The 27,047-nt window shown below is 39.4% G+C and overlaps 4 protein-coding genes across 4 annotated transcripts in view; all 4 read left to right on the forward strand.

Annotated features, from left to right (window-relative positions):
- LOC131308591 (formyltetrahydrofolate deformylase 1, mitochondrial-like) overlaps nt 1–27,047 on the forward strand; it is a 64,980-nt gene continuing 37,933 nt past the window's right edge. Inside the window, exon 1 of the mRNA XM_058335546.1 lies at nt 1–14. The gene's annotated coding sequence lies outside the window, so the exon portion shown is untranslated. The remainder of the gene's footprint in view (nt 15–27,047) is intronic.
- On the forward strand, nt 12,288–16,400 carry LOC131308587 (G-type lectin S-receptor-like serine/threonine-protein kinase RKS1). Its single transcript, XM_058335535.1, has 7 exons — nt 12,288–13,669; nt 14,132–14,257; nt 14,465–14,598; nt 14,725–14,935; nt 15,081–15,324; nt 15,410–15,560; nt 15,644–16,400. Exons 1-7 carry the CDS (start codon nt 12,388–12,390, stop codon nt 15,950–15,952), a joined length of 2,457 nt encoding a protein of 818 aa, XP_058191518.1. The 5' UTR covers nt 12,288–12,387; the 3' UTR covers nt 15,953–16,400.
- On the forward strand, nt 20,833–26,430 carry LOC131306909 (G-type lectin S-receptor-like serine/threonine-protein kinase RKS1). Its single transcript, XM_058333338.1, has 5 exons — nt 20,833–22,242; nt 22,843–22,968; nt 23,201–23,334; nt 23,462–25,174; nt 25,549–26,430. The coding sequence occupies exons 1-4, from the start codon at nt 20,976–20,978 to the stop codon at nt 24,557–24,559; spliced, it is 2,625 nt and encodes an 874-aa protein (XP_058189321.1). The 5' UTR covers nt 20,833–20,975; the 3' UTR covers nt 24,560–25,174; nt 25,549–26,430.
- On the forward strand, nt 25,084–27,030 carry LOC131306910 (G-type lectin S-receptor-like serine/threonine-protein kinase SD1-1). Its single transcript, XM_058333339.1, has 6 exons — nt 25,084–25,174; nt 25,549–25,682; nt 25,809–26,019; nt 26,215–26,374; nt 26,494–26,644; nt 26,725–27,030. Exons 1-6 carry the CDS (start codon nt 25,084–25,086, stop codon nt 27,028–27,030), a joined length of 1,053 nt encoding a protein of 350 aa, XP_058189322.1.

Genomic DNA, 27,047 nt, shown 5'->3' on the forward strand with positions numbered 1-27,047 from the left:
AATCTCTCTCTCGGGTGGTAAACCGGGTAATTCCTTCGGAAACATGTCCGGAAAGTCGCAAACAACAAGAGGTAGCTCCCTAAGTGCAAACACATCCTCATCTAAAGCCAAACTTGCTAATAAGATATACATCGACTCATGCTCCCGAGACTCACACAGATACGGTTCTATCAGTTCCCGACACTCCTCGAAGAATTCGAAACAAGAACCCCCAGGCGGACAAATACGGCCCGACGCTTGAAGCAATCTATAGTAGCATGGAACGTCGACAGCCAATCCATTCCCAAAATAAGGTCGAACCCCGACATATTCAACACGATAAAGTCAAATGAAAAACGACGATCTCGAATAATAAGCTCACAATCCTGGCAAATGCGTTCTGACGGCGACCTACCTCTTATAGGTGTGTCAACAAACAACGGAGGACTGATACTTTCGATTTCCAATTCCAAAGCACAAGCAAAAGATGCAGCAATGAATGAATGGGATGCTCCAGAATCAAATAATACTCTAGCGAAGAAGTTAAACAAGAGAAATGTATCCCTCACAATCGAAGTTTTCGGGGCCTGAGAAGTGACAAGAAGTGGTGGGGGCGGAATAGCAGAAGTGATAGCAAATGCCCTCCCTTGAGTGGTCTGACCCTGAACGTGTCTACCCCGATGACCGGAGCCCTAAGTAGGTGTAGACAAACTAGCTCCTCTCTTAGCTTGAGATCGCTGAACTGAAGTGGTCTGACGAAAGTGAGACTGTTGCTGTCTCTGAGTGCCCCAAAACGATTGCCAACCAGAACCCTATCCACCCCTCGGCTGCTGCACCGATCCCGACTCGCTGCGAGCCCCATCCCCATAAGGACAATTTTAAGCAAAGTGACCGGTTTTTCCACAAGTAAAGCATGTCCCTAAAAGTCGCAGACACTAAGCACGAATGTGCCCCGCTTGACCACACTCATGGCATACAATCAAAGGTCCATTGGAGACTCCCCGAGTCCTGAACGAAGACGATGGTAGAGGCCTAAAGTTTGACGGACCCTGCGAAGTTAACATTTGATCTCTTTGTCTCTTTCTCCCTTGACTACCGAAACTTCCTGACGAAGAACTCATACTCCTCACTGGTTGTCTCAGTTCCCAAACCTTAGGATTTTTGGGTGCCTCCTTTGGTGTCTCGATGCTCCTGGCACATTCAACAACTTCAGAAAACTTCCCTTTGCGTTGTGCCATAACAAACTTCTTCACGGTGTCGTGCAAGCCTCTTTCGAACCACTTACATTTTCTTTCTTCAGTAGCCACTAACTCTGGTGCGAAACGGGACAAGGATTGAAACTTTAAGGCATATTCCAACACGGTCATATCTCCTTATTCGAACTTCTCAAATTCGTCCCTCAATTGGTCGCGACTCGTTTCAGGAAAGTATTGCTCCTCGAAGAGCACCTCAAATTCGGCCCAAGTTATGTTTTCAACATCTGGCTTATTTGCTTGAGCCGCGGTTCTCGCCACTCTCTTCACATCCTTTCTAGATTCCAAGACCGACTCCCACCACTCATTCGCTTCTCCGATAAGTTGAACTGCTACTATGTTGGCTCGCAAGTCATCCTCCATTATCTGAAGAGCCCTGAAAAGTTTTTGAATTTGGGCTAGCCAATTATCGGCCACAAGAGGGTCACTGCTCGACCCATCGAACGTAGGTGGATTTCTACGGCTGAATTCCCTCATTGCTATCATAGCACGGCTATCTGTGCTTTCCCTAGGAGTAGGATTTAAAAGGTTTACAGCCGCAAAAGCCCAACGAAATCCCTAGCAAAAGGATTTTGAACGATTGGTACCTCCTCTCCCTGACCATGTCTCGTCCCTTCCCCCGGATTCCCATTTGGATTTTCCCCATGATGGCTAACCTCATCCTCAACCGGCACTTCTCGGCCACGACCATGACCACGACCACCCCTACTTTTGGCCTCACCTGCTCTAGCATGCATTCTCGGGAGCATCTTACTACAAGTTATAAGAAAAGAAAGATTATCAATAGCGACATTGTTTCATGAGGTCAAAGCCCTAAACTATCCCAACACGGGTCAAAGCAACTCTACACTACTCTACTGTATTGAAATGCATGCCACGTAAGCCAAATGATATCAATGCACACAAGCATGTTATGAAAATGGCGTGACATTTTGAACCCATGTGACTAGAAGTCTCCCCACAGTTTCAAAGTATTCAAACCTAGATGCTCTGTACCAATTTGTCACGCCTTCGATTTTCAACATAAATAATAATACATTTCAATAAAGAGCCTCGCGTATCATACATATTACCCAAAAGAGTTTCCCACCTGTTTAATTTACAAATAAGTCCTCATATTTAAAGAAATACATCCTTGGTACCATGGCCCAAATTAACTTAGATACAAGTAAAACATGTTCAGAATATTACAAGCTTTAGTCAAAAGATAATTCAAGAGCAATTTAGTTACAAAGCCATCTTTAGCCAAAAGTAAGTCTATTACAAAGATGAATTTGTAACTAATGGAGTTGGTTTCCAAAAGTCTTCATGTCCAAGCACACCATAGCATGCAATCTATTGCCTGGCATTTGAACCTGAAAAGAAGGATTTTGTTGAGCTACACTAGCCCAGTAGGAAAATCTTTACCAATCCTATATGTAAATATGAGGATAGATGCAAAGAAGGAAGACAAGGGCAAAATATGATGTCAAAGAGAGGTAGCTCAATCATGAGATAATGATTGGTTCATAGGTGAATCGACATTCATTATGTTTGTTTAAGATATACCAACATCACAATTAGCCACACAATTTATAAGACTCGAAAACTCCCAATCGCAACACGACTCGCTATTCCAAATTCCCACCTTCGGTATTTCCACCCCTTGCGTTACCGTATACACCACGTGGATTACCGTGTTACCACCCCTTGTGTCACAGTGATCCCTAACAACTCAGTTCACCGTATTACCACCCATTGCGTTACGGGATCTGCCTACGTCTCTGTATTACCACCCCTTGCGTTACGAGACTTCCTAGTCCATCTCTCGGCTCATTCATCTACCCTTGCGCTCTACAAGCCAACTAAGACCAACTAAGACTTTACCTTAATCACACGTTCACACGAAACATCATACGGTGTACAAACAATGCTATAAATATACCACAAACATAACTAAGAAAAATAAATTTATCAATAAGACATAGTTTAACGAAGTGCTAATTAAGGAAATCCTTATTCGGTTCTAGCTAACAGGAAGCCAACGGAACGAGGATAGCATCGAATGGTCAAAGGGAGTCGATTACACGAGCTTAAGATAGGTTAGGAGGTGTCCAAGAAGACTTGGAAATGATCGGGGGTCAAAACAATCGACGGAAGAGCAACAAGAGCAAAACTGTATTTAAGGCTGTGGTATCGATACGCACAAAAATCGTATCGATACAACATTAACTATCAACGAAGATAAGTTTATAGTATCGATACAGCGCTTAAGCTGTATCGAAACCATGAGGTTTCGAGCAGCGATTTCTGCAGATTTTTAAGGCAAGCACAGCAACTAAAATTTAATGATCCAAGACACGATTTTACACCAAATCAACATATAAACACATAAAAGAGATAAAGAAATCCCTACCTCGAGTCAAGGAGCAAAACCCAAGAGATTCGTACGAGACCTAGCCCCGAACTCCTTGAAATCAACCGAAATACTTTCTTCTAAGCTTGACCCATGAAATTTTGAGCTCAATAACGTGACCGAAAGGCTTGAGGGAGGATGATTCTTGAGGTTTTGGAAGAGTTTTTGAGAGGGAGCAAGAGAGAGAGAGAGAATCGAATGATAGAGGGAGGGGAACGGTAGAGAGAGAGTGATTGGGAGATGAAATTATCTCCTACACTCCCACACATCATTATATATACTCACATACTAGCAAATCACACATTCACTCCCTTTAGTTCCCATCCTTTCATTCTAGTCCTCAATTCAAAATATTCATCAAATAAACATATTTTTCCCAATTAACCATTTAATAATCTTTTCAAAAATTAAAGAAAATACGGGTCTCTACACTTGTACTGCACCAAGTGAGTGTAGGCTTCGGATTTGTCGTCGTATTTGGCAAACTTGGGTTGGGTGAATCCTCTTTGGGTGGGTGGGGGGGTGGTTACTGAATCGATCTCTCTTCACTACCACAAAATGGCATAAAGATCATGGTTCAAAAACTAAGAAGATCTCACTTTTTGTAAAAGCGTAATAACATATTATGAACTATAGTTTTAATCTTAATTATATGAAAAAATTGAGATGGAAAGATTTTTTAATCTCAGTAATTTAAAAAGTGAGATTGTAACTTCAAGAATAGATCTCGTTTTTGAAAAACTGAGATTATATATGAAAGAATATATCTCATTTTGGAAAAGCCGAGATAAAAAGAATCTTTAATCTCAGTCATCTAGAAACTGAGACCGTAAGTTAGAGAATACATCATGTTTTTTGATTTGGATTGAGATGAAAACTCTTATATAGAAAAAAGTTGAAAATCACTTACCCCTTAATTGACTCCGCGCGCGATACCCCTAAATAAATGTCCTGATCGACTTCTAAAATTCCATCATCCATTCTCATTGGTCTCTCTCACTCTCAACCGTACTACAAAAAATATTTCGTTGCCATATGGGGCGGTTTTGGCGATGAAAATGTATTTCATTGCTAAATGGGTACCTTTGGTGACAAAATTTATAAAGGTTGCGTTTTGTTGCCAAATATATTTCAAGCATAGCTCTTTGCTCAAAACTTCGGATGAGATAATTCAAATTGGGTTTCAACAATAACACAAAGGGCTACAACTTTCATGTTTATCAAAATTACTAATTTTAATGTTTAAGGATTCAAAATATATTTTAATGTTAAACACATATATTATATATTAGATATTTCAATTATATATTGAAAAGCATGTGTGGTGTAGTTGGTTGAAGTTTCAGTACAAAACTAAGGAGACTTCAGTTCGAAACTCAATTAATAGGAGAAAGAAAGTGGGGGTTTTTTCCATAGGAAAACGCCACTTTTAACCTCGGATTTTTTTAAAATTAAGATTATTTCTCTCTAAACAACCACAGTTTTACAATAAAATTGAGATGCTAAGTTGTTAAAGGTCATGGTTTTTTAGTTTTTTAGTCACAGTTTAAATGAGTTTTAATCACGGTTCTATCTTGTGGTTAAAAGATAGGGACTTTTAGTTATACTTTGATAGACCACGGTTTTGAATACGAGATTAAAAGTGAAAGACCACACTAGCTGATCGAAATCTTTATCTATTTCTCAAGTTGCGCATCGCGATGAGGTCGGATTGAATGGTCATGGCCGTCTAGATGCTCGGTCGCGGTGCGTTTCTTTGGGGCGAGATGGTCAAACTTTGGGTAGTCTCTTGGTTTCGGCGGAACGCTCCCTGACTTTTGGGGGGTGTGTTCGCGCCAGTCCTTTCGCCTGTTAGACCTATAGCTATCTCGAGAGTGGTGCTCGAGGCACTCGATGACAGGGCTTCTTTCGCATCTGTTTTTGAGGCGTTCGTGGTACCCCTTGGTTTGGATCTCCATGAGGCTGTTATCCTTTCTTTTGATTTTCGTGAAGTTAAGGGTGGGCTAGGTATGCCCCTTGCTCCTTCTGACAGAGTGGGTGGAGGAGGCGGAAACACTTCCGAGCCTCTCTAAGGCAGACTGCTTCCCTGGGTGCTTTTTAGGATTTGGGTCAGGAGACCGGGAGCGCTCCCCACGCCACGCATTTTTTTCGACGCGGGCTGCCTCTTCTGGTGGGTCGCTATCACGCCCTCAATTTTCATCACAAATATAAAGGATTTCCATAAATAAAATCCTCACAATATTCCATACGAAACCCAAAAGATTACCGTACTTCCATTTCCATAATTATGCTTCCAAATCCATTTGATTTTAAAATATTACATCGTCGACTCAACGGCCCCAAATTAACAAAAGTATCAAGTCTCAAGAGAGTTAAGGGTTTACAAATATTCCTTAATCAAAAGAATTATAACTTAAGTTATAAATACATCTTTCAAAAGAAATTTACAAGGATAAATATGTAACTCCTTTGGTTAGCTTTCAAAAAGGTGTGTCCACACTCCAAGCACTCCAGGCATGCAAGCTACTAATCTGGGTTAGCACCTGAAAATGATGTAAGGTTTGAGCTACACTAGCCCAGTAGAAAAGTCTACGTAAACTCTATATGCAAATAAGTAATACAGAAGAACAAACGATAGAAACCCAATGACAACAGAAATAAGCATAACTATCATGATCAAGTATCCGACTATAGCCAATCCACCTTCACGTGCAGTACCACATTCTTTCTCATTTCCCATTCGTTCGTCGTCGAACCATTTATCATGATATTTTTCTTTTTGATATCAAACAATTTAGAGAAAACTCAAGACCGTTGTAGGCCGAGCTCCGTTGATTCGGGCTGAATACCAGAGTTCGTTGATTTGTGCCCAAATACCGAAAACCGTTGATTCGCTCAAGAATACCGGAGGATTTCTATCAAAATCCTTTAATCAAAACCAAAATCCTTTCATTTACTTCATAAACCAATTACGTGTCGTTAAGAGTCTAAGCTGATGCTCCTGCCAGGCACTTGCTTGATAACGAGCCCTGAAGATAAATGATATAAGCATTTAGTTCCCACAAGGCATTTACTCATTCAAGAGCCCTGAAAGTATATGACATGAGCATGTATCTCCTGCCAGGCATTTACTCATTCAAGAGCCCTGAAAATATACGATATGAGCATTTAGCTCCTGCCAGGCATTTACTCATTCAAGAGCCCTGAAAGGTCTCTTTGTGTCCATTTGTTATCCACATTTATTCCACGTTCCTATTTCACAAACATCAAACCATTCAAGCGAGTCCAAAGCCATTTATTTAATCACACGATATTATGAAACCAACAATCTACTGCAACGCATATAAGTAAATACACACATTCTCATCGTACCTCTAATTACATCCCCGTACCTTCAAATATCACATATCAACCCACGACTAGACTCTGCGATGCCCGGTCTTCTAGTTTCTATACTTGGAGTCCGTAAAATGTATGCTAAAGAAATCTGAAGGATACTACGAATCGAGAGAAAAACGAATTGCAATACTACCCATCAGATCACTAGACATACTCACGTGTAACGATCATGTTTCAACATGCAATAGTTTACATTCTTCATTCCTCAGCTCAACGAGCTCATACAGATCCACCGGATATCATTCTAAGTTTGAGACAAGTATTATTCTCCAAACACTTGAAAGGATGCATAAACAAACCCATTAAAGTCGATGAGAGGCTCCAAAAAGTAATTTGGAAGACATAGGAAAAGCAGCTCATAGACACTGGGCCTACCGGTAGGTGAATGAGTCCTACCAGTAGAAGAGAAGAATTCAACACTTGACCTACCGGTAGATGAAAGTTCCTACCAGTAGAAATTGGAAACAGAGAGACCAACATTTTGAACATAAAAATCTAGTACTTGGCCTATCGGTAGAAGAAAAATTTCTACCGGTAGGAAATGAGTAACTTTGAGCTGCTGAAGTACGTTTGAGGTGGTTATGAAGATTTTCTCACTTGTCCTACCGGTAGGTGAAAAGTTCCTACTGTTAAGGGAAGCACATTTTTTGGCGATTTTGACAGGATTTTCAGATTTCGATCAAATCTCAATCACAACCAGTACAAGCTCAAGGATGGCACAAGAACACTCAAATAACATATGAAGAGAGGTAGTATTCCCTACCTTAAGTCGGAAGACGAAACCCAAATGATTTGAACGAGCCCTGGCTTTCGGAACCTCAAAATCAACTGAATACTCCTCTTCGAGCTAAACCCCACTGAATACAAGCTCAAAATCACGTACGGAGGGAGGAATGAAGGCCAATCTTCATAGGTTTTGAGGTTGGAGGTGAAATTTGAGAGTGGAGAGAGAGAAATGGAGAGAATTGAGAAAGAGAGAGAGAATGAGAGTGAGAAAGAGAATGAAGTGAGGGGAAATTATTCCCCTGCCTCACACACCACACACTTATATACACAAACCTCACACACTTAGTCATAGCACCCAAAACTTCCAATTCTTTCACATTAAACCCCTAATTTCACATAAATAAATCTTTTACATTAGAATATACATCTTTCTCATTTATAAACATTAAAACTAGGGAATTTAAATACGGGTCTCTACAGTCGCGACGGTCTTTTGCCGAAGGCCTTGATCATTGTTCCACCAGGGGGCCCCTTCCACGGCTATGGCGCTGGCTGTGGTGGCTCATTCACCTGTCGCGGCTTCCGCCAGAGCGAGGGGGAGAGATCTGAAGGAGGCACTTGATCTCCGCTAACTTGTCCTTAACATGCCTGTCACAATCCATGGTCGTCACGAGGTCTTCGATCTTTCGCTCCAGATGACGGATGTAGGTATGGATTTCGGAAGATGGCTCTGCGTCTGGCGTTGTGGAGCCGGCTCTGACTTCGATGGAGATGTGTTGCTTGCCCAAGGCGTTGGCTCCTCCGGAGCCCAGAGCAGGAGCTCTGAGGAGTCCGAGCTTGGCCGTCGCATTGTTGAGAGACAGATACTGTACCACCACCATCTTGGTTCAGGGATTTGAACGGAGTTTAAGGAAGGATGAGAAAGAGAATGCTGAGAAGGCGGTTAGGTCCCCAGCAGAGTCGCCAATTGTGGGGGTTCAAATTATTCAGACCTTGACCGTGAGGGGGTTCTGATTCCTTCCTCCACTGCTTCGCGTGCCCGCCGCCAGACCTACAACAAGTCACTACGGTTGTGGAAGCCCAATGACTCTCTGACGATCAAGTTAGATCTTGGGAGAAGTGTATAGGTCTCTTTGCTTTTATAGACCTTGCTTTGCTTGGCCTCCAAGTCAGCGCGTGGAGGGTATGCTCGGGTAACTGCCTCGGGTGATGTCATATGTGACGAACGAGATAAGGCGGTTACGAAGTACATGGCCAGGTCAGATCCCAATGATTATCCTTCTGGCATAACCGTCTGGGGCTCTCTTGACGTAACTATCTTTCTTCATGTTGCCTCAGGGTGTCGGGGTCAAGAATGATCAGCGCCCTTTGGTATCGACAGATCCCAGCTGGATTCTTCCTAATGAGTGATGTTTCGAGGGGATCCCGATGAGTCCTTGGAACCTATGTTGCACAAGGAGCTGCGGATCCTCTTGGGCACGCTCGGTGCACTGTGGCTTGGTGAGAGGTCTAAGCCCCATTTCCGGGGCCAATACAATTTGCGTGTGCTAATACATTCTAACTGTGCCTTCAAGCACGGGCATGCACCAACAACAAAATAAGCCAAAACCGTGTATCGACCGCCCGGATGGGATTGATTTCCGCCCAGGCGAGATTTTCAAAGACCACTAGAGTCCAAAACCTGATTTGACCATCCAGATGATCGTGATTCCCTTCCGGACGGGATTTCCAGAGAACCAATATTGAGCCGAAATCCCACAGTTTCAGGATTGAAAAGCTGTTTGATTTGGGTGTTGAATCGTGAGAAACTAAATGAGAATATTAGAAAGTTGTTCTTATGGGGAAGCCTGTATCTTTGACTGGATGTGGAAGTCAAATGTAAAGTTTGGATGTTTGAAATCTTCGTCTCCCAAGAAGAACCGGAGAACATACACAAGTCTTATTTGCTGACGAATTTCATGATTGTAGAGAGAAATCAAATAAAGGTACAAAGAACTCTTTCGTTCACAAACCTTTGGTCTAACCTACTTATACGGTACTTCAAAAAAAAAAAAAAAAAACCCTACTTATTCGGTATTTGTATTTGTCCTTTTTAAATTTTTGTTAGATTCACCTCAAGTTTTTGGTATTAAAGCCTTAATAGAACACATTTATCTTGAAACTAATAATTCCAATCCAGTTTGATGACTGCTTTTATTCTTATATAACTGTGTTTTGACAAGGCGTTGATTAGTATCTGACGAACATAAGTTTTTTATTGCATGGTTGAAGTACTTGACACATTTCAAAAAGTGAAAGAGTCCGATCATTGTTCTCAGGCCGTCACATGCCTGCAAAAGGCAAACTCGACGAGAAACTGGACAGGATATACTAATTAGGAGAGACCTATGGTACACACCATTTAATAAGTATGTACCGTACGCACCTTCTATATATTCCCTTAGATTTGAGATAATCTTATAATAACCATTCAATTTTTTAATTAAAAAAAGGGCAACTTGTCTAACCGGTCACCACTTACTCTATTGTTGAGTTTCTCTCTCTTCTATCTTTAATGAGCTTTCAAATGCTGTCCAATATCAATTTGGGTGGACTAGAAATTGGGGTTCTAGGAATTTTATTTTTTACTTTCTAAACTATTAAATTTAAAATTTCATAAATTATGAAAATAATAAAATAATTTAAAACTAATTTAATAAACCAATAAAGTTAGACTGTTCAATATGATCAATTTTTTAGTCCAATTTGATCAACATGACATTATTAAATTTTAATGTCTTCTAATACGTACTTGTCAATATCCGATAATCTTTGATTTTAGTAACAATGTTGAATATCGTAAGACTTGATATCCCAACAGTTTCGATCGATCATCCTAACAAAAAAATTAAAAAAAACAAAACTTAAGTTAAAATTAGTCATACTTTTGACAGTCATACTCAACCCATTTCACCTGAAAGGTCGAACCCAAATCCTTGTCTTGAGACAGTTGAATAATTAATTTTTTAGTGAACTCTCATTTATACACAAAAAATTGGAGGGATTTTGATTTCTTGTATTAAATTTTTTAGAGAGAGAATTTGATTTGGAGAAATATTTTGAGAGGAAATTGTAATTGTATTAAAAATTTTGGGTATGGTACTTACTTTTTGGTGAATTTCTTAGATGAAAATTTTGAGCGAGAATTTCATTTTTAGTTTAAATTTTTGAGGTATTGTATAGGGAAAAATTAAAATTTCAAAAAAATAATATGGATGGAATTAAAAATTAAGATAATATGGCGGAAATTTTTAAAATTTGAAACAAAAAATATGGCGGAAATTAAAAATAATTTTAGTTTAAATTTCGTACAACACATTGTACTAAGGTAACGACAATGTATGGTATTATTACTGAATTTGTGGTATTTTAGACATGTATTTTGCTTGGATATAATTATTATTGATAGTGGTACAATATAGTTTGGTCTTACTATCGAATATTTTAATTGGTTTCCTTTGATATGACACGTTGTGGTAAGAAAACGTTAATTTATGGTATTGTCATAATAATTATGATTTGTTATATAATTTGTGGTATTTACATATGTTTTCTTTTGATACGACACACTGTGGTAAGAAAATGACAATTTTAGGTATTGTCATAACAATTGTGGTTATTCTATAAAATTTGTGGTATTTTACAAATATTTTTGGCTTGGGTATAACAATTGTTGATTCTATTATAACATATTTTGATTTTGTTATGGAATATCATACGAGTCAAATAATTTTTGGTACAACTCATTGTGATAAGATAGTGCCAATTTATGGTGTTGTTATAACATTTGTGGGTAGCATTATTTAATTTTTGATATTGTACGCATATATTTGGTTGGGAACAAGTATTATGGATTCTGGTACGAATAATTATGGTTACATAATAACAATATTTTTTAATTATAGGTAACCTGTTAATGACATGTTCAACAGGTAAATTTTAAAGTACAAGTCGTAACTAGTATCATAAATATGCATTAAAAAACCAAAAATCGGCATAATGAAAATCACAAATTATCATAATTTGAACATACGGTATACCCTGTGTACCATAGCTTACTAATTAATGGTTAAAAATCAGAGTGAAAAAACGTATACCAAATTTTTTGTGCTTAAAGCTCTAGGCTTGGCAGAACAAACAAAACGTTGACTTGTATAAAGTCATTTAGGTCAAGGAAAATACCTAACTTAATTCTGCCTTGTTCTCTTTGCTATTTGAAAAGAATTTTTCAAAAAATTCCTCCTAGATTATTCATACTTTCAACATTTCTCTCTCTATCTCTCTCCACTTATTACCCCTACTATTTTTCAAAAAACTTTTCAAAACACAAACCAAAGATAAAAAAATTCCTCCCTTTAATCTCTATATCTCTTTCAAAGATTAATAAAATTTCTTTGCCAAAAAAATTAATAATAATCTTCTTCTTTCCGCCTATGTAGTTTAATCAACCCCAACACGTATCTTTCCATTACGTTTGCATGTCAATTCGATTGACTATCCTGCATATGGGATTGACAAATTGCCAGCCAAATTTGACTCCGGCCTACTATATAATATCGAACATGTTTTCTGTTCACTAGTGTACCTCAATTCAAAATGATGAATCCCAGAAAATGGGTCTTCATTTTACTGCTTCCATTTATTTTCTTCAGATTTTGCACTTCCATTGACACCATAACACCAACCCAAACCATCAAAGACGGCGATGTTTTAGTGTCCAGCGGTGAAACCTTCGCACTCGGGTTTTTCAGTCCAGGAAATTTCAGTCGCAGGTATGTTGGAATATGGTATAACAAAATTACAGAGCAAACCGTTGTTTGGGTAGCCAATAGGGACAGCCCAATCAATGGTACCACAGGAGTTCTATACTTCAACCAGAAGGGAAACCTTGAAATCTATGACAATACCCGAAATCTTACCGTGTGGCACACAAATATAACTGTGGGCTCTTATTCAGCTCGGCTCTTGGATTCAGGGAACTTGGTGTTGTTCCAAGGAGATAGTGGAAGTGGTGGTGTCGTTTGGCAAAGTTTTGATCATCCTACGAATACCCTGTTGCCAAACATGAAGCTTGGGCTGGACCGGAGGACCGGTCGCGAATGGTTACTCACAACGTGGAAGTCGAGAGATGACCCTGGTATAGGAGAATACTCCTATCGGGTTGAACCGAGTGAGGTGCCCCAATTAGTACTGTTCAAGGGCTCAACCCGAGTCTGGCGGATACCCGCATGGTTAGCACGGCATTCAAGTGCTAAGCCTGAGGCCACGCCAAGTTTCATATTCAATGGAACTTACGTTAACAATCCCGATGAAGTCTACTCGTTCTACACCCTGATCAATGAGTCGAACGTGGCGACAGTGTTCGTGGATGAATTGGGTTCTTTAAAACAGGTGACGTGGGTTGGCAAATGGGTTGAGTTCTATTCGGTCCCTAAAGACATATGCGATGCTTACGGACGGTGTGGTGCGTATGGTTATTGCGACTCGAACAACGGGCGAGAGTTTCAGTGTACGTGCCTTCCCGGATACGAGCCCAGGTCAACAGGGGAGTGGTATTTGCGGGATGCGTCGGGCGGGTGCATCAAGAAGCGCGAAGAACTTTCTATGTGTGGAAACGGAGAAGGATTTGTGAAGGTTGCATATGCAAAGATTCCAGATACGTCCAAGGCACGTGCGCGGATTGGCCTGAGCATGCATGAGTGCAAGGAGGAGTGCTTGAGAAACTGTTCTTGCTTGGCTTACACAAGTGAAGCAGAAGGAGGAGAGAGGGCGAACTGTTTCACTTGGCATGAAAATTTGATGGATGTGAGAAAGTTCACGAGAAGGTTTCCTAACGGGGGACTGGACTTGTATGTACGGGTTGATGCGGTTGAATTAGGTATGTTATTTTGTGCTAATTTTTAGTAGTTGGTTCGTAATCTCACACGGGTTTCAAAAGCCAGGCAAACAAAAATGGTGCTACTAATCGAGGCCAACAACTGGAGCATAGTTTGCTATACCTGTCCTTAACGGAACCGAACAATTACATAACAAAAATCAGAACAACACCAATCTAATTGCAGATTCTCGATACAAATTTTGCGAACATAGCATGTTGCCTTTAGTTATGCGCGCCATTCTGCAATTTAACTAAATGCAAAAACAACTGGGACTATGAAGGTATACAGGGAAAACTTTGCTATCAGAGGTAACATGATACAACAAAGGCAGTCTAACTGAAAGATTTTGCAATGACATTAAAAGCATCTAAAATCACCCATACCATTATGATTTATTCAAGTGAATACGAGTAAAGTTAGTGATTTGATGAATCAATGTACAATGTTTTCGATTTATTCAGCTCAACATAAGGAATCTAGAAGACTAAGCGGGAAGATGGTGGCCGTCATGGTAACATCTGTTGTCTTGGCATCAGTCCTAATAATCTCCTTAGTTTGTTGGTTGGTGATGAAGAAGCGAAGAAGAGGTAAGCAGTTAATCTCCATTTCTTACTATGTTTGAAAGAATTACGTTTTCAATCAATACGTAACCTTAGTTTTGTTCAGGGTTATAAAATACAAAATCAAACACAGGGCTCCGATCGACTCTACCAACATTCACACCATTTCGTGGTGACCGAGTATTGAACTCATTTAGCTTTACATTTTCTTGTGTTTTATGATTATTGATGCAGGGAAAGACATACAAGAAAGTGATGATGAGAACGTAGAATTGCCCATCTTTGATATGGTCACCATTGCAGGGGCAACTAACAACTTTTCTGAAACAAATAAAATTGGAGAAGGGGGCTTCGGCTCCGTTTACAAGGTAAATTTCCCTTTCAATTTAATCCGTAAAAAAATGGAAAGATGAACATTCTCTAGGAAAGAGCTAAAAGCTAGAATTACGAAGTGGTTGTGATTAAAATGACTCTTTTGTTGATTATTAACATAGGGGCATCTATCAACTGGAAAAAATATAGCTGTCAAGCGGCTTTCGACAGACTCCAAACAAGGTCTTAAGGAATTCAAAAACGAGGTTATTTTGATCGCCAAACTTCAGCACCGTAATCTAGTTAGGCTTTTGGGATGTTGCATCCGCGGAGAAGAAAGAATGCTAGTTTACGAGTACATGCCAAATGGAAGCTTGGATTCCTTCATTTTTGGTTTGACCAATAAACCTTCCTTCTCTTGTCTTTTTCTTCGGCGGGATTCATACTTGATCAATGGCAAAATATATTTTCCAAAGCAGTTTTTCTAATTATGTGACAGAGAAAATAAACTAATAAAAGTGTAATGATTTCTGTGCAGTCGCAGAAATAACACGAAGCAAATTGCTCACATGGAGTAGGCGGTTGGATATCATTGTTGGGATTGCTCGAGGGGTTCTTTATCTTCATCAAGATTCGAGGTTGAGAGTCATTCATAGGGATCTCAAAGCCAGCAATGTGCTACTTGATAGTGAGATGAATCCTAAAATTTCAGATTTTGGCTTGGCTAGGGCTTTTGGTGGTGATCAGTCATCGGCAAAAACAAAAAGGGTGGTCGGAACTTAGTATGTGGTCTAATTCATGATCCCTCTGTTTTACGTGTAATAACCTTCAGCACTACTTTTCATTTCTTTATATGATGTTATGCAGTGGTTACATGGCTCCCGAATATGCTTTTGATGGCATATTTTCAACAAAATCAGATATTTTTAGCTTTGGAGTTATAGTTTTGGAGATAATTAGTGGCAAAAGGAACAGAAAATTCCATCATGCAGACCATGATCTAAACCTTCTTGGACATGTAAGTTAAATAGACCAGAAACCCTTTTTCATCGTTCCCATTGTTTTCGATATTTGATTTATAACTACATTGAGCTATTTCAGGCATGGAAACTTTGGTTTGATGGAAAGGCTTCTGAGTTAATAGATCCATTGATGGAAGGTTCAATTTCAACGTCTAAGGTGTTGAGATGCATACAGATTGGTCTCCTATGCGTGCAGAAATGCCCTGAAGACAGACCAGCTATGTCATCTGTAGTATTAATGTTGGTTTCAGATACTATAATTTTATCACAACCCAAGCAACCCGGATTTTATATTGATAGGAGTCCCGAAGAGATGCATGAACATTCGCCGGCTCGAAGTTCTCCTAGCATCAATGAAGTGACCATGACTCACCTAGATGCGCGCTAAAATATTTTTGATATGGAGAAGGATAACTTGGGATGAAGTCGACAGAATGCGTTCGATCCATTGGGATTAGCCTTTATTATTTAGCCCCACTGTATTACATAAACCAAGCTAATATTTACTTATTGTTTTGGCCTCCCTAAAATGTTACCGGATAAAATTCCGACACCCAAAATGCCCAGAATTTTTGAAACCAAGCTTCACAAAATGTTGCTGCCAACCGAATGCCCAAGATGAAAATGTAGACGCCCCGCATGGCAATGTAGAAGCCCACAAGACTAAATTTTCTGGGTCTGTTCCTGTTTACAAGTGTTGTTTCTTTTTCTTTTTTTCTGAATAGATCATAAGAGGTACAGAAGTGTTGCTGACAAGTGTTGTTTCAAGATTGGGAAAAGCTGTAAGCGTTGAATTGTGATAAACTAAATGAGAGTATTAGAAAGTCCTTTCCGTACGTATGGGGAAAGCAAATATCTTTGACTGGAGGTGGAAGTAAAATGTAAAGTTTCTAGGTTTGAAATCTTCATTTCCCATGAAGGACCGCAGCATATAGATTGGGACGACTCATCAGAGTCTATCGCGCACATTTATGCTGACTAATTTCCCATCTGTTGGCATCAACGGTCCCCTTCAAACGAACTACGCCTAACAGATATGAGAATAACTTACGATTTCAATTATTTTTTTTGTAACTTAAAATAGACCTCACAAAATTAGCAATCAGCATGACCATTTATTGGACACCAAACAAGGATCAAGGGGAGCAACTAGGAGACAGCTCCAATGTTGACCATACCTCTCAGTAGGGTCCCCGAGTCCCATGGCTGTACAGAGCAATAGGATTCACGCAAGGATAATGAATTCTTTCATTTCCAAACCTTTGGGCTAAATTAATGATTTGCTTCTTTTTTTTTTGTAAACTTTTGGTTAGATTCACATCAATATTTTTGAACTCAACAAAAGGAATTAGAAATGTTTAAATAAGAAGAATAGACACAGCTACTTCGATTTTTTTACTAACTTTTTTTTATCTTTACTATTTTTTTTTTTTTTGCTTCTGTTAGGTTTTTTTTCCCTTTTTAAATTGATTCCTCTCGTTCAGAGAAATAATTGAATCTAATAGTTTTGGTGGACCTGTCTTTTGGATTCCATTGAATCCTCTGTTCCTGAGAACTCTAAAATTGCCTATATATATGTGTGTGTTTTAATGGAATTTCAGTCTCATGATTGTGTTGCAAAATACGCGTGTTTCAAACTAATTATACCATGTGATTTTGGAGTGCATTAGGACACGAGACAAAAAAAATCAGATTAGAGGCACAGAAAAGGTCTTATTTACTTTTTTCGTCTTTAAAGTATTAACAAGTAGCCAATTTAGTTCTTAATCTAAATATTTGTCTAATTTCGTCTCCAACGTTTAAAATGTGTGTCAATTTGATCCCCACCCCTAACACCGTCCCTCTTGTCCGTTAAAATGGAGGGCATAAGCGGTATTTCATCCCCAAACAATCCAACAAACAGAAAATAAATCAGATAAAACAGAAAGAAAAAAAATTACTCCATTTCCCTGTGCTTTCGGCCTCGGCTTACCCCTTGCCATCCTCTTACCATCACCTCCGCATCCATCACCAACACCACCACAACCGGCGGCGCACCCCACCTCCACTCCCTGGTCCCCCTCTATTACTCCCAGTAACTTTAGAACACTACAGATCCAAACTCCAATTTTGGGGTGTGTGGATGTTCATACCTGGACTTGTGCCCCACATTTGTCGTCCTGGGATTTGTAAGCATGTAACTGTTTCTGACCTGGTTTTTGTCTCTGCTCTGTAATTCACCTTTGCTCTGGATTCCAGTTTGGAATTCGGCCTCCTGGACCACCAATTTCTGATTCCAAACCCAGCTTCCATTTACTCCGGTGATGGCAAGATTGGCCTCTTCCCTGGACTCGAACCTCACGAATCCAAAGCTATGCTCCAGTAACCCTACTCTTTTTCTTTGCAATGAACAATTCCTTCCCTTTCCCAAATTTGAAAATAAGTTGTAGATCCAAATCTTCTTAATATCCGAGGGGAAATTGTCGTCCTCATCTTAAAGAGTTTAAAAATTTATCTTTTCATCTTCAAATTCAAATAAATTCTAAATTACCATTCTCTTCCCTAATCTTTGAAATCTTTCATTCTATTTATCTTTCCTAATTTATCTCATTCTCTCCTATCTTTTTCTCTCCTAATCTTCTCTCTCCAACATTTAAAAATAAAACTAACACCTACCTTTAATTTTAAAATGAATATTCGTAAACAAGAATTCAAGACAAATCGAAACACAAATACTGAAATCATGACAAAATTTGTGAAATCATCATGAAACCAAAAAAAAAATCATGAGTACATTTCGTAAAATTGTGCTGACGAAACTACAATAAATCGAAATCATAACAAAATTAGGAGAAATCGAAACATACATACTTAAATCATGAAAAAAAATTTGGAATAATCATAAAATATAAAAACAGCATGAACACATATCGTAAAATCGTATTGACAAAACTACAATAAATAAAAATCATGACAAAATTAGGAAAAATCGAAATACATATACCGAAATCATAACAAAAAGAAGTGGCTTATCTACCGGGATAAGTATTCATTTTCAAATATATGAATTCATAACAAATATGATTAATTTACCCTCCAAATCGAAAAATCAAAACAACAACTACAAATATACTCTTTAGAATAAATATTGTGCTGGCTACGCATGATTTCATACCTATCTACACAATGAAACCAACTGAAACAATCCAAAGGAAAAAAGATAGGTCATTTTCAGATGAAATTACCCGAATATCCCTGGACACAGGATGCAAACAGAGGACACCGGTGCTTACCAAAAAAAAGCCAGAGGATACCGGTACAAGTCCGGTCCAAAATTTGAAGTGTGCCGACTCCGTTGGCCACTTCATCAATTGTTGCAGCATCTTTAGACAACGACGCAGCCGCCACGACCTTCCCTCCTCTCTTGGCAACCCTCGTCACCTTCTTCTTCGCGTCCAACACCATCTGTTCCACACACAAAAACACCGAAATCGATACAAATCCATGGAGCGATTTTATGGTTGGGACGGGGAGTTGGGTAGGGATAGTTCGGCGGTGAGTCGGAGATCGGTGTTGGAGTGGGAGAGTACGGTTGATGGGCTTTGGACGACGTAGAGTGCGTATGGGTAGGAGCAAAAGATTGATTCCTTTTCTGCGTCCATTTTCATCTGGTTGTTTAAATTAAATAGGATGCCTATTTAATTTCTTTTTCTTTTTTTTATTTTGTTGTAGTGTTTGGGGTGAAATACCACAGATGCCCTCCATTTTAATGGACAAGAGGGACGCCGTTAGGAATGGGAACCAAATTCACACAATTTAAACATTGGGGATGAAATTGGACAAATGTTTAGATTGGGGACAAAATTGGCCACTCACTAATACTTTGGAGACTGACAAGGTAAATAATATTCACAAAATGAAATTGTAAAAATTCATTGAGTCAGTATTTAAGGGTGCCGCTATTCGCAGCCCTTTATTTTCTCCCGTAGCCCACTACATTTCGGTAAATGGTTGTTGAAAATCATAAATAACATTTCGGTAAATTGTTGTTGAAAACAAGATTATATTTCGGTAACTACATGTCGAAAATATATTCAACTTTTGGTAAACAACTGCCGAACATGCATTTTCGGTAAACATCTGTTAAAAAAAATATTATATTTCGGTAATTGGATGCTGAAAATATATCTCAATTTCGGTAACTAACTGTCGAGTATAATTGGAAATTTTTAACGGGCTATGAGAGTAAATAGAGGGCTGCGAATAGCAGCGCCCGTATTTAATTAGATCCAGAAACCGTAGATGTATTGGATATTCTACATGATGCGATTCGATTAATTAATTTAAAAATTAACAAACAAACCCAAAAATCCATTACTTGAAATTACATCATAACAAATTAACAATCTCACAAATCGAAAGTAAAATCCTCGAATCGTGTTCGTACACAAGTCGGGTAGTGGTGTCAAACGGGTCGGGCTGTTTAGCTCCGTGCCAACCGTACTTCGTGCCATGCCGGCGCGTTTACATTATCGTGCCATGCCGTGCCATTTTTTAATTGTATCGCGCTATGCCATTTTTTAATCATGCCGTCCCCATGTCGGCACATCTTCAACTGAGTTTCGTCAGGAAGGAAAAAAAAACTCCGAAAAGTGTAAAATTTGTATCAACACAAAAAGTGTAAAATGTTATGTTACAGTATAAAATAAGAGATTAATATTTTGTTGGTATTAAAATTAGTATTTGGGGTGCCATGCCCGTGTTGTGCCCATCTAGAACTGTGTTGTGCCCATCTAATACCGTGCCGTGCTATGCTCTGCCCGGTCTACTTCCGTACATGCCTGTCTAAAACCGTGTCTGTGCCACATTTAAACGTGCCGTGCCAGCCCAGCCTGTTTGACACCTCTAAAGTCGGTTGGATACTTTCGAATCCGTTGGATTTAGGTTAACAAATTCGGATCAAACAGATCAGCAGATCGGATTATTGTAATCGGATTTAGATTGTCTCGGATCGAATATGGATCAGAACTGGATTTAATCTGGTTCCATGACAGGCCTAAGCTTAAGCAAATATGATGCCCTATGCTAATGGTTAAAAATCAGAGTGGAAAAAACGTATATCTATTTTTTGTGCTTAAAAGCTCTAGGTGTGGCAGAACAATAAAAACGTTTACTGGTAATTTGAAAAGTCGTGTGTGGGTCATAAATTGTAGATCAACTCAGAAAGGACCAGGACAATGCCGAACCCCAATAAATATCATTCAACCAAACCCCACACGTACCATTCAACGACGCAAAAGTCCAATCCATTCCATTGACAAAATTACAAGAATACTGAGGAAACCAGCAAATTTGACTTTGGTCTTCTGCTATAATATCATATATCATGTTTAATTTCTACCTCAATTCAGAATAAATCACAAACCAGAACCATGAATCCCAAAAAATGGGTCTTCATTTTAATTCTCCCATTTCTTTTCTTCAGATTTTGCACTTCCATTGACACCATAACTCCAACCCAACCCATCAGAGACGGCAACCTTGTAGTGTCCAGCGGTGAAACCTTCGCACTTGGGTTTTTCAGTCCAGGAAATTCTAGTCAAAGGTATGTTGGAATATGGTATAACAAGATTTCAGAACGAACCGTTGTTTGGGTAGCCAATAGGGATGACCCAATCAACGGAACCACAGGAGTTCTATCCTTCAACCAGAATGGAAACCTTGAAATCTACGACAATACCCGAAATCTTCCCGTGTGGGACACAAATATAACTGCGGGTTCTTATTCAGCTCGGCTCTTGGATTCAGGGAATTTGGTGTTGTTCCAAGGAGATAGTGGGAGTGGTGGTGTTGTTTGGCAAAGTTTTGATCATCCAACGAATACCATGCTGCCAAACATGAAGCTTGGGTTGGACCGCACGACCGGTCGCGAATGGTTTCTCACAACATGGAAGTCGAGAGATGACCCTGGTACCGGGGAATACTCCTATAGGGTTGAACCCAATGAGTTGCCCCAATTAATAATGTTGAAGGGCTCAACCCGAGTTTGGCGGATTTCCCCATGGTTAGCACGCCATTCAAGTGATAAGCCTGAGGTCACGCCAAGTTTTTTATTCAACGGCACTTACGTTAATAATCGCGACGAAGTGTATACGTTCTACACCCTGATCAACACGTCGAACGTGTCGACACTGTTCGTGGATGAATTGGGTTCTTTAAAAATGGTGACATGGGTTGGCAGATGGGTTGAGTTCTACTCGGTCCCTAAAGACCAATGCGATTATTATGGCCGGTGTGGTGTGTACGGTTATTGCGACTCGAACAACGGGCGAGAGTTCGAGTGCACGTGCCTTCCGGGATATGAACCCAGGTCAGCAGAGGAGTGGTACCTTCGGGATGCATCGGGTGGGTGCATCAAGAAGCACGAGGCACTTTCTATGTGTGGAAACGGAGAAGGATTTGTGAAGGTTGCGAATGTTAAGATTCCAGATACATCCAAGGCACATGTGCAGATGAGCCTGAGCGTGCAAGAGTGCAAGGAGGAGTGCTTGGGAAATTGTTCTTGCTTGGCTTTCACGAATGAAGCAAAAGGAGCAGCAATGGCAAATTGTTTCACCTGGCATGAAAATTTGATGGATGTGAGAAGGTTTCCTAACGGGGGAATGGACTTGTATGTACGGGTTGACGCGGTCGAATTAGGTATGTCATTTCTTGAAAAATTTTAGTTGAAGGTTCCTAAACTTACACAGGTTCACAAGCCAGGCAAAAAAAAAAAATAGTACAATACATGAAAAACGGTCCATGAAACTATGAATCTGGACCATTCATTTCATTTATTGGATAGTTTCATGGAACCTTTTTCATGTATCCTAACATTTTCCAAAAAATAAAAATTTGTGCTACTGATCTAGGCCAACAATTGGAGGATAATTTGCTATTCTGTCCTTAACCCAATTGTACCATTACTTAACAAAATTCAAAACTACACCATTCTAAATGCAGATTCTCTATACAAATTTTGCTATGTATCATGTAGCCTTTAGTTACACCATTCTGCAATTGAAGGCCTGAGGCTATTTAACTAAATGCAAAAACAATTGGGACTATGAAGATATGTAAGGTAATCTTTACTATCAGAGGCAATATGATGGAACAAAGGCAATCTAACCGAAAGATTTTACGATGACATTACAAGTATCTAAAATCAACCATACCGTTATGATTTATTCAAATGAGTTACGGATATGTGTATAATTAGTGATTCGATGAATCCATGTCCGATGTTTTCGATTTATTCAGCACAACATATGGAATCTAGAAGACTAAACGGAAAGATGGTGGCTGTGGTGGTGACATCTGTTGTCTTGACATCAGTCCTAATTATCACCTTAGTTTGTTGGTTGGTGATGAAGAAGCGAAGAAGAGGTAAGCAATTAATCTCCATTTCTTACCATGTTTTCTCATATCTTTGTCTTAGTTTATGTTTTGGTTGCATAGGAACGTAAGTCACTATTAGATAATGCTATACAAACAGGAAAAACAACCGAAAAAGTCATACCTGATACGGTTGAAAGCAGGACATATCACTCTCAACGAAGAACCAAGAAACTGTATCGAAAAAATTACATTTTCTCGTGTTTTGTGATTATTGATGCAGGGAAAGACATTCAAGAAAGTGATGATGAGAACGTAGAATTGCCCATCTTTGATATGGTCACCATTGCAGGGGCTACTAACAACTTTTCTGAAACAAATAAAATTGGAGAGGGGGGTTTTGGGTCTGTTTACAAGGTAATTTTGCCTTTCGATTACATCCGTAAAAATAGTGGAAAGATGAACATTCTCTAGGAAAGAGCTAAAAGCTAGAATTACGAAGTAGTTGTGATTAAAATGACTTTTTTGTTGATTATTGACATAGGGGCATCTATCAACTGGAAAAGATATAGCTGTCAAGCGGCTTTCGACTGACTCTAAACAAGGTCTTAAGGAATTCAAAAATGAGGTCATTTTGATTGCCAACAGGGACGACCAAATCAACAGAACCACAGGAGTTCTATCCCTCAACCAGAATGGAAACCTTGAAATCTACGAAAATACCCGAAATCTTACCATGTGGCACACAAATATAACTGCCGGTTCTTATTCAGCTCAGCTCTTGGATTCAGGGAATTTGGTGTTGTTCCAAGGAGATAGTGGGAGTGGTGGTGGTGTTTGGCAAAGTTTTGATCATCCAACGAATACCCAGCTCCCAAACATGAAGCTTGGGTTGGACAGGAAGACCGGTCTCAAACGGCTACTCACAACGTGGAAGTCGAGAGATGACCCTGGAATGGGAGAATACTCCTATTGGGTGGAACCGAGTGAGTTGCCCCAATTAGTAATGTTCAAGGGTTCAACCCGAGTCTGGCGGATGCCATCATGGTTAGCACCCAAAAATTGGGTCTTCAATGGAACTTACTTTAACAATCGCGATGAAGTCTCCATGTTCTACACCCTGATCAAAGCATCAAAAGTGTCGACACTATTCGTGGATGAATTGGGTTCTTTAAAAATGGTGACGTGGGTTGGCAGATGGGTTGATTACTATTCGTGCCCTCAAGACAATTGCAATGATTATGGCCGGTGTGGCGTGTATGGTTATTGTGACTCAAACAATGGGGGAGAGTTTGAGTGCACGTGCCTTCCCGGATACGAGCCCAGGTCAACCGAGGAGTGGTACCTCCGGGATGCATCGGGCGGGTGCATCAAGAAGCGCGATGCACTTTCTATGTGTGGAAATGGAGAAGGATTTGTGAAGGTTGCGAATGCAAAGATTCCGGATATGTCCAAGGCACGTGTGTGGATGAGTCTGAGTGTGCATGAGTGCCAGGACGAGTGCTTGAGAAAATGTACTTGCTTGGCTTACGCAAGTGAAGCAGAAGGAGGAAGGAGGGCAAACTGTATCACTTGGTATGAAAATTTGATGGATGTAAGAAGAATTCCTAATGGGGGGAATAGACTTTTATGTACGGGTTGATGCAGTTGAATTAGGTATGTCATGTGGTAAATTTAGTATAGTTGGTTTAGTCGTTCCTTATCTCACACGGGGTGCACCAGCTAGGACAACAAAGATGGTGCTACTAGTCCAGGCCACCAATTGGAGCACAGTTTGCTATTCCTGTCCTAATACCAATTATGCAATTACTTAAAAAAAATCAAAACCGCACCATTCTAATTTTGCAGATTCTCTATTCGAATTCTGGTAAAATGGCATTCTGCATTTAGTAACACTGTTCTGCAATTGAAGGCCTGAGCTATTTAACTCAGTGCAAAAATAAATGGGACTATGAAGGAATATAGCGCAAACTTAACTATCAGAGGCAACAAAGGTAGTCTAACTGAAAGATTTTTCTGTAACATTGTAAGAATCTAAAATCAACCATAGCATTATGATTTATGCAAAATGAGTATGATAAAAGTTTGTGATTTGATGATCATCAATGTCCAATCTTTTTGATTTATTCAGCTCAACATAAGGACTCTCGAAGACTAAACAGAAAGATGGTGTCCATTGTGGTAACATCTGTTGTCTTGACATCAATCCTAATTATCACCGTAGTTTATTGGTTGGTGATGAAGAAGCGAAGAAGAGGTAAGCAATTAACCTGCATTTTAATTTATGTTTTGGTTGCATAGGAACACACACACACACACATATAAGTTTTAGCTAATGCTACACGAACCAAAAAAAAAAAACATACAAAAAAGCCATAGGGAACGATGTGGTAGAAAGGAAGGATGATGAGGTTGACAGGTGGGGTATCACTCTCAACGAAGAACAATGTAATTGTTTCAACATAATTACGTTTTCCGTTTGTACTTGTAACATTCTTTATTGTTGTTAATGGTTATGAAAAACAGATTCAAACACTAGGGTTCTGCCTACACCACTCCCCAATTCAGGGAGACCGAGAAGTGAACCCATTTAGATTCATGTTCTCATGTGTTTTGTGATTATTGATCCAGGGATAGACATACAAGAAAGTGATGAAGAAAATGTAGAATTGCCCATCTTTGATATGGTCACCATTGCAGGGGCAACTAACAACTTTTCTGATACAAATAAAATTGGAGAGGGGGGATTCGGCTTTGTTTACAAGGTAATTTTGTCTTTTGATTGAATCCATAAAAACCTAGACGATAAATGTTCTCTAAAAAAGAGCTAAAAGCCGGAGACTTACGAAGTAGCTGTGATGAAAATGACACTTGTGTGTTGACTAACACAGGGGCATCTATCAAATGGAAAAGACATAGCTGTTAAGCAACTTTCGACGAAATCCAAACAAGGTCTTAAGGAATTCAAAAACAAGGTTATTTTGATCGCCAAACTTCAACACCGTAATCTAGTTAGGCTTTTGGGCTATTGCATCTGTGGAGAAGAACGAATGCTAGTTTACCAATACATGCCTAACGGAAGCTTGGATTCCTTCATTTTTGGTTTGCCCAATAAACCTTTTTTTCTTTTTTGTCTTCCTAGAGATTCATACTTGATTGATGGGAAAGCATATGTATTTTTAACCCAAGTTTTTCCGATTATATGACCCAGAAAATAAACTAACAAAAAGTGTCATGTCTTCCATTGAGTCACAGAAATAACATGAAGCAAATTGCTTACATGGAGTAGGCGACTAGATATCATTGTTGGGATTGCTCGAGGGGTTCTTTATCTTCATCAAGATTCGAGATTGAGAGTCATTCATAGGGATCTTAAAGCCAGCAATGTGCTACTTGATAGTGAGATGAATCCTAAAATTTCAGATTTTGGCTTGGCTAGGGCTTTTGGAGGTGATCAGTCATCGGCAAAAACAAAAAGGGTGGTTGGAACTTAGCATGTGATCTTAGTCATGTTGCCTGTTGTACACGTAATAACATCTAGCACTAATTTTTTATAACTCTTTCTATGTTATGTAGTGGTTACATGGCTCCCAAATACACAATCGATGGCCTATTTTCAACAAAATCTGATATTTTTAGCTTCGGAGTCATAGTTTTGGAGATAATAAGTGGCAAAAGGAACAGAAAATTCCATCACGAAGACCATGATCTAAACCTTATTGGACATGTAAGTTAATAGACGAAGAATATATGTAACAGCCTTTTGAGCATTTTTATTTGATTTCTCACTATATTGAGTTGTTTCAGGCATGGAAACTTTGGATTGACGGAAAGGCTTCCAAGTTAATAGATCCACTAACGGAAGGATCATTTTCAATGTCTAAACAGTTGAGATGCATACAGATTGGTCTCCTATGCGTGCAGAAATGTCCTAAAGACAGACCGTCTATGTCATCGGTGGTCTTAATGTTAGTTTATGAGACTGTAGTTTTGGCCCAGCCCAAGCGACCTGGCTTTTACATTGAGAGTCCCAAAGAGACGCATGAAGGTTCGCCGGCTAAAAGTTATGCTAGCATCAATGAAGTTACAATAACTCACCTAGAGGCTCGCTAAAATATTTTTGATATGGA

This window comes from Rhododendron vialii, chromosome 11a, assembly GCF_030253575.1.
Source record: "Rhododendron vialii isolate Sample 1 chromosome 11a, ASM3025357v1".
NCBI lineage: Eukaryota > Viridiplantae > Streptophyta > Magnoliopsida > Ericales > Ericaceae > Rhododendron > Rhododendron vialii.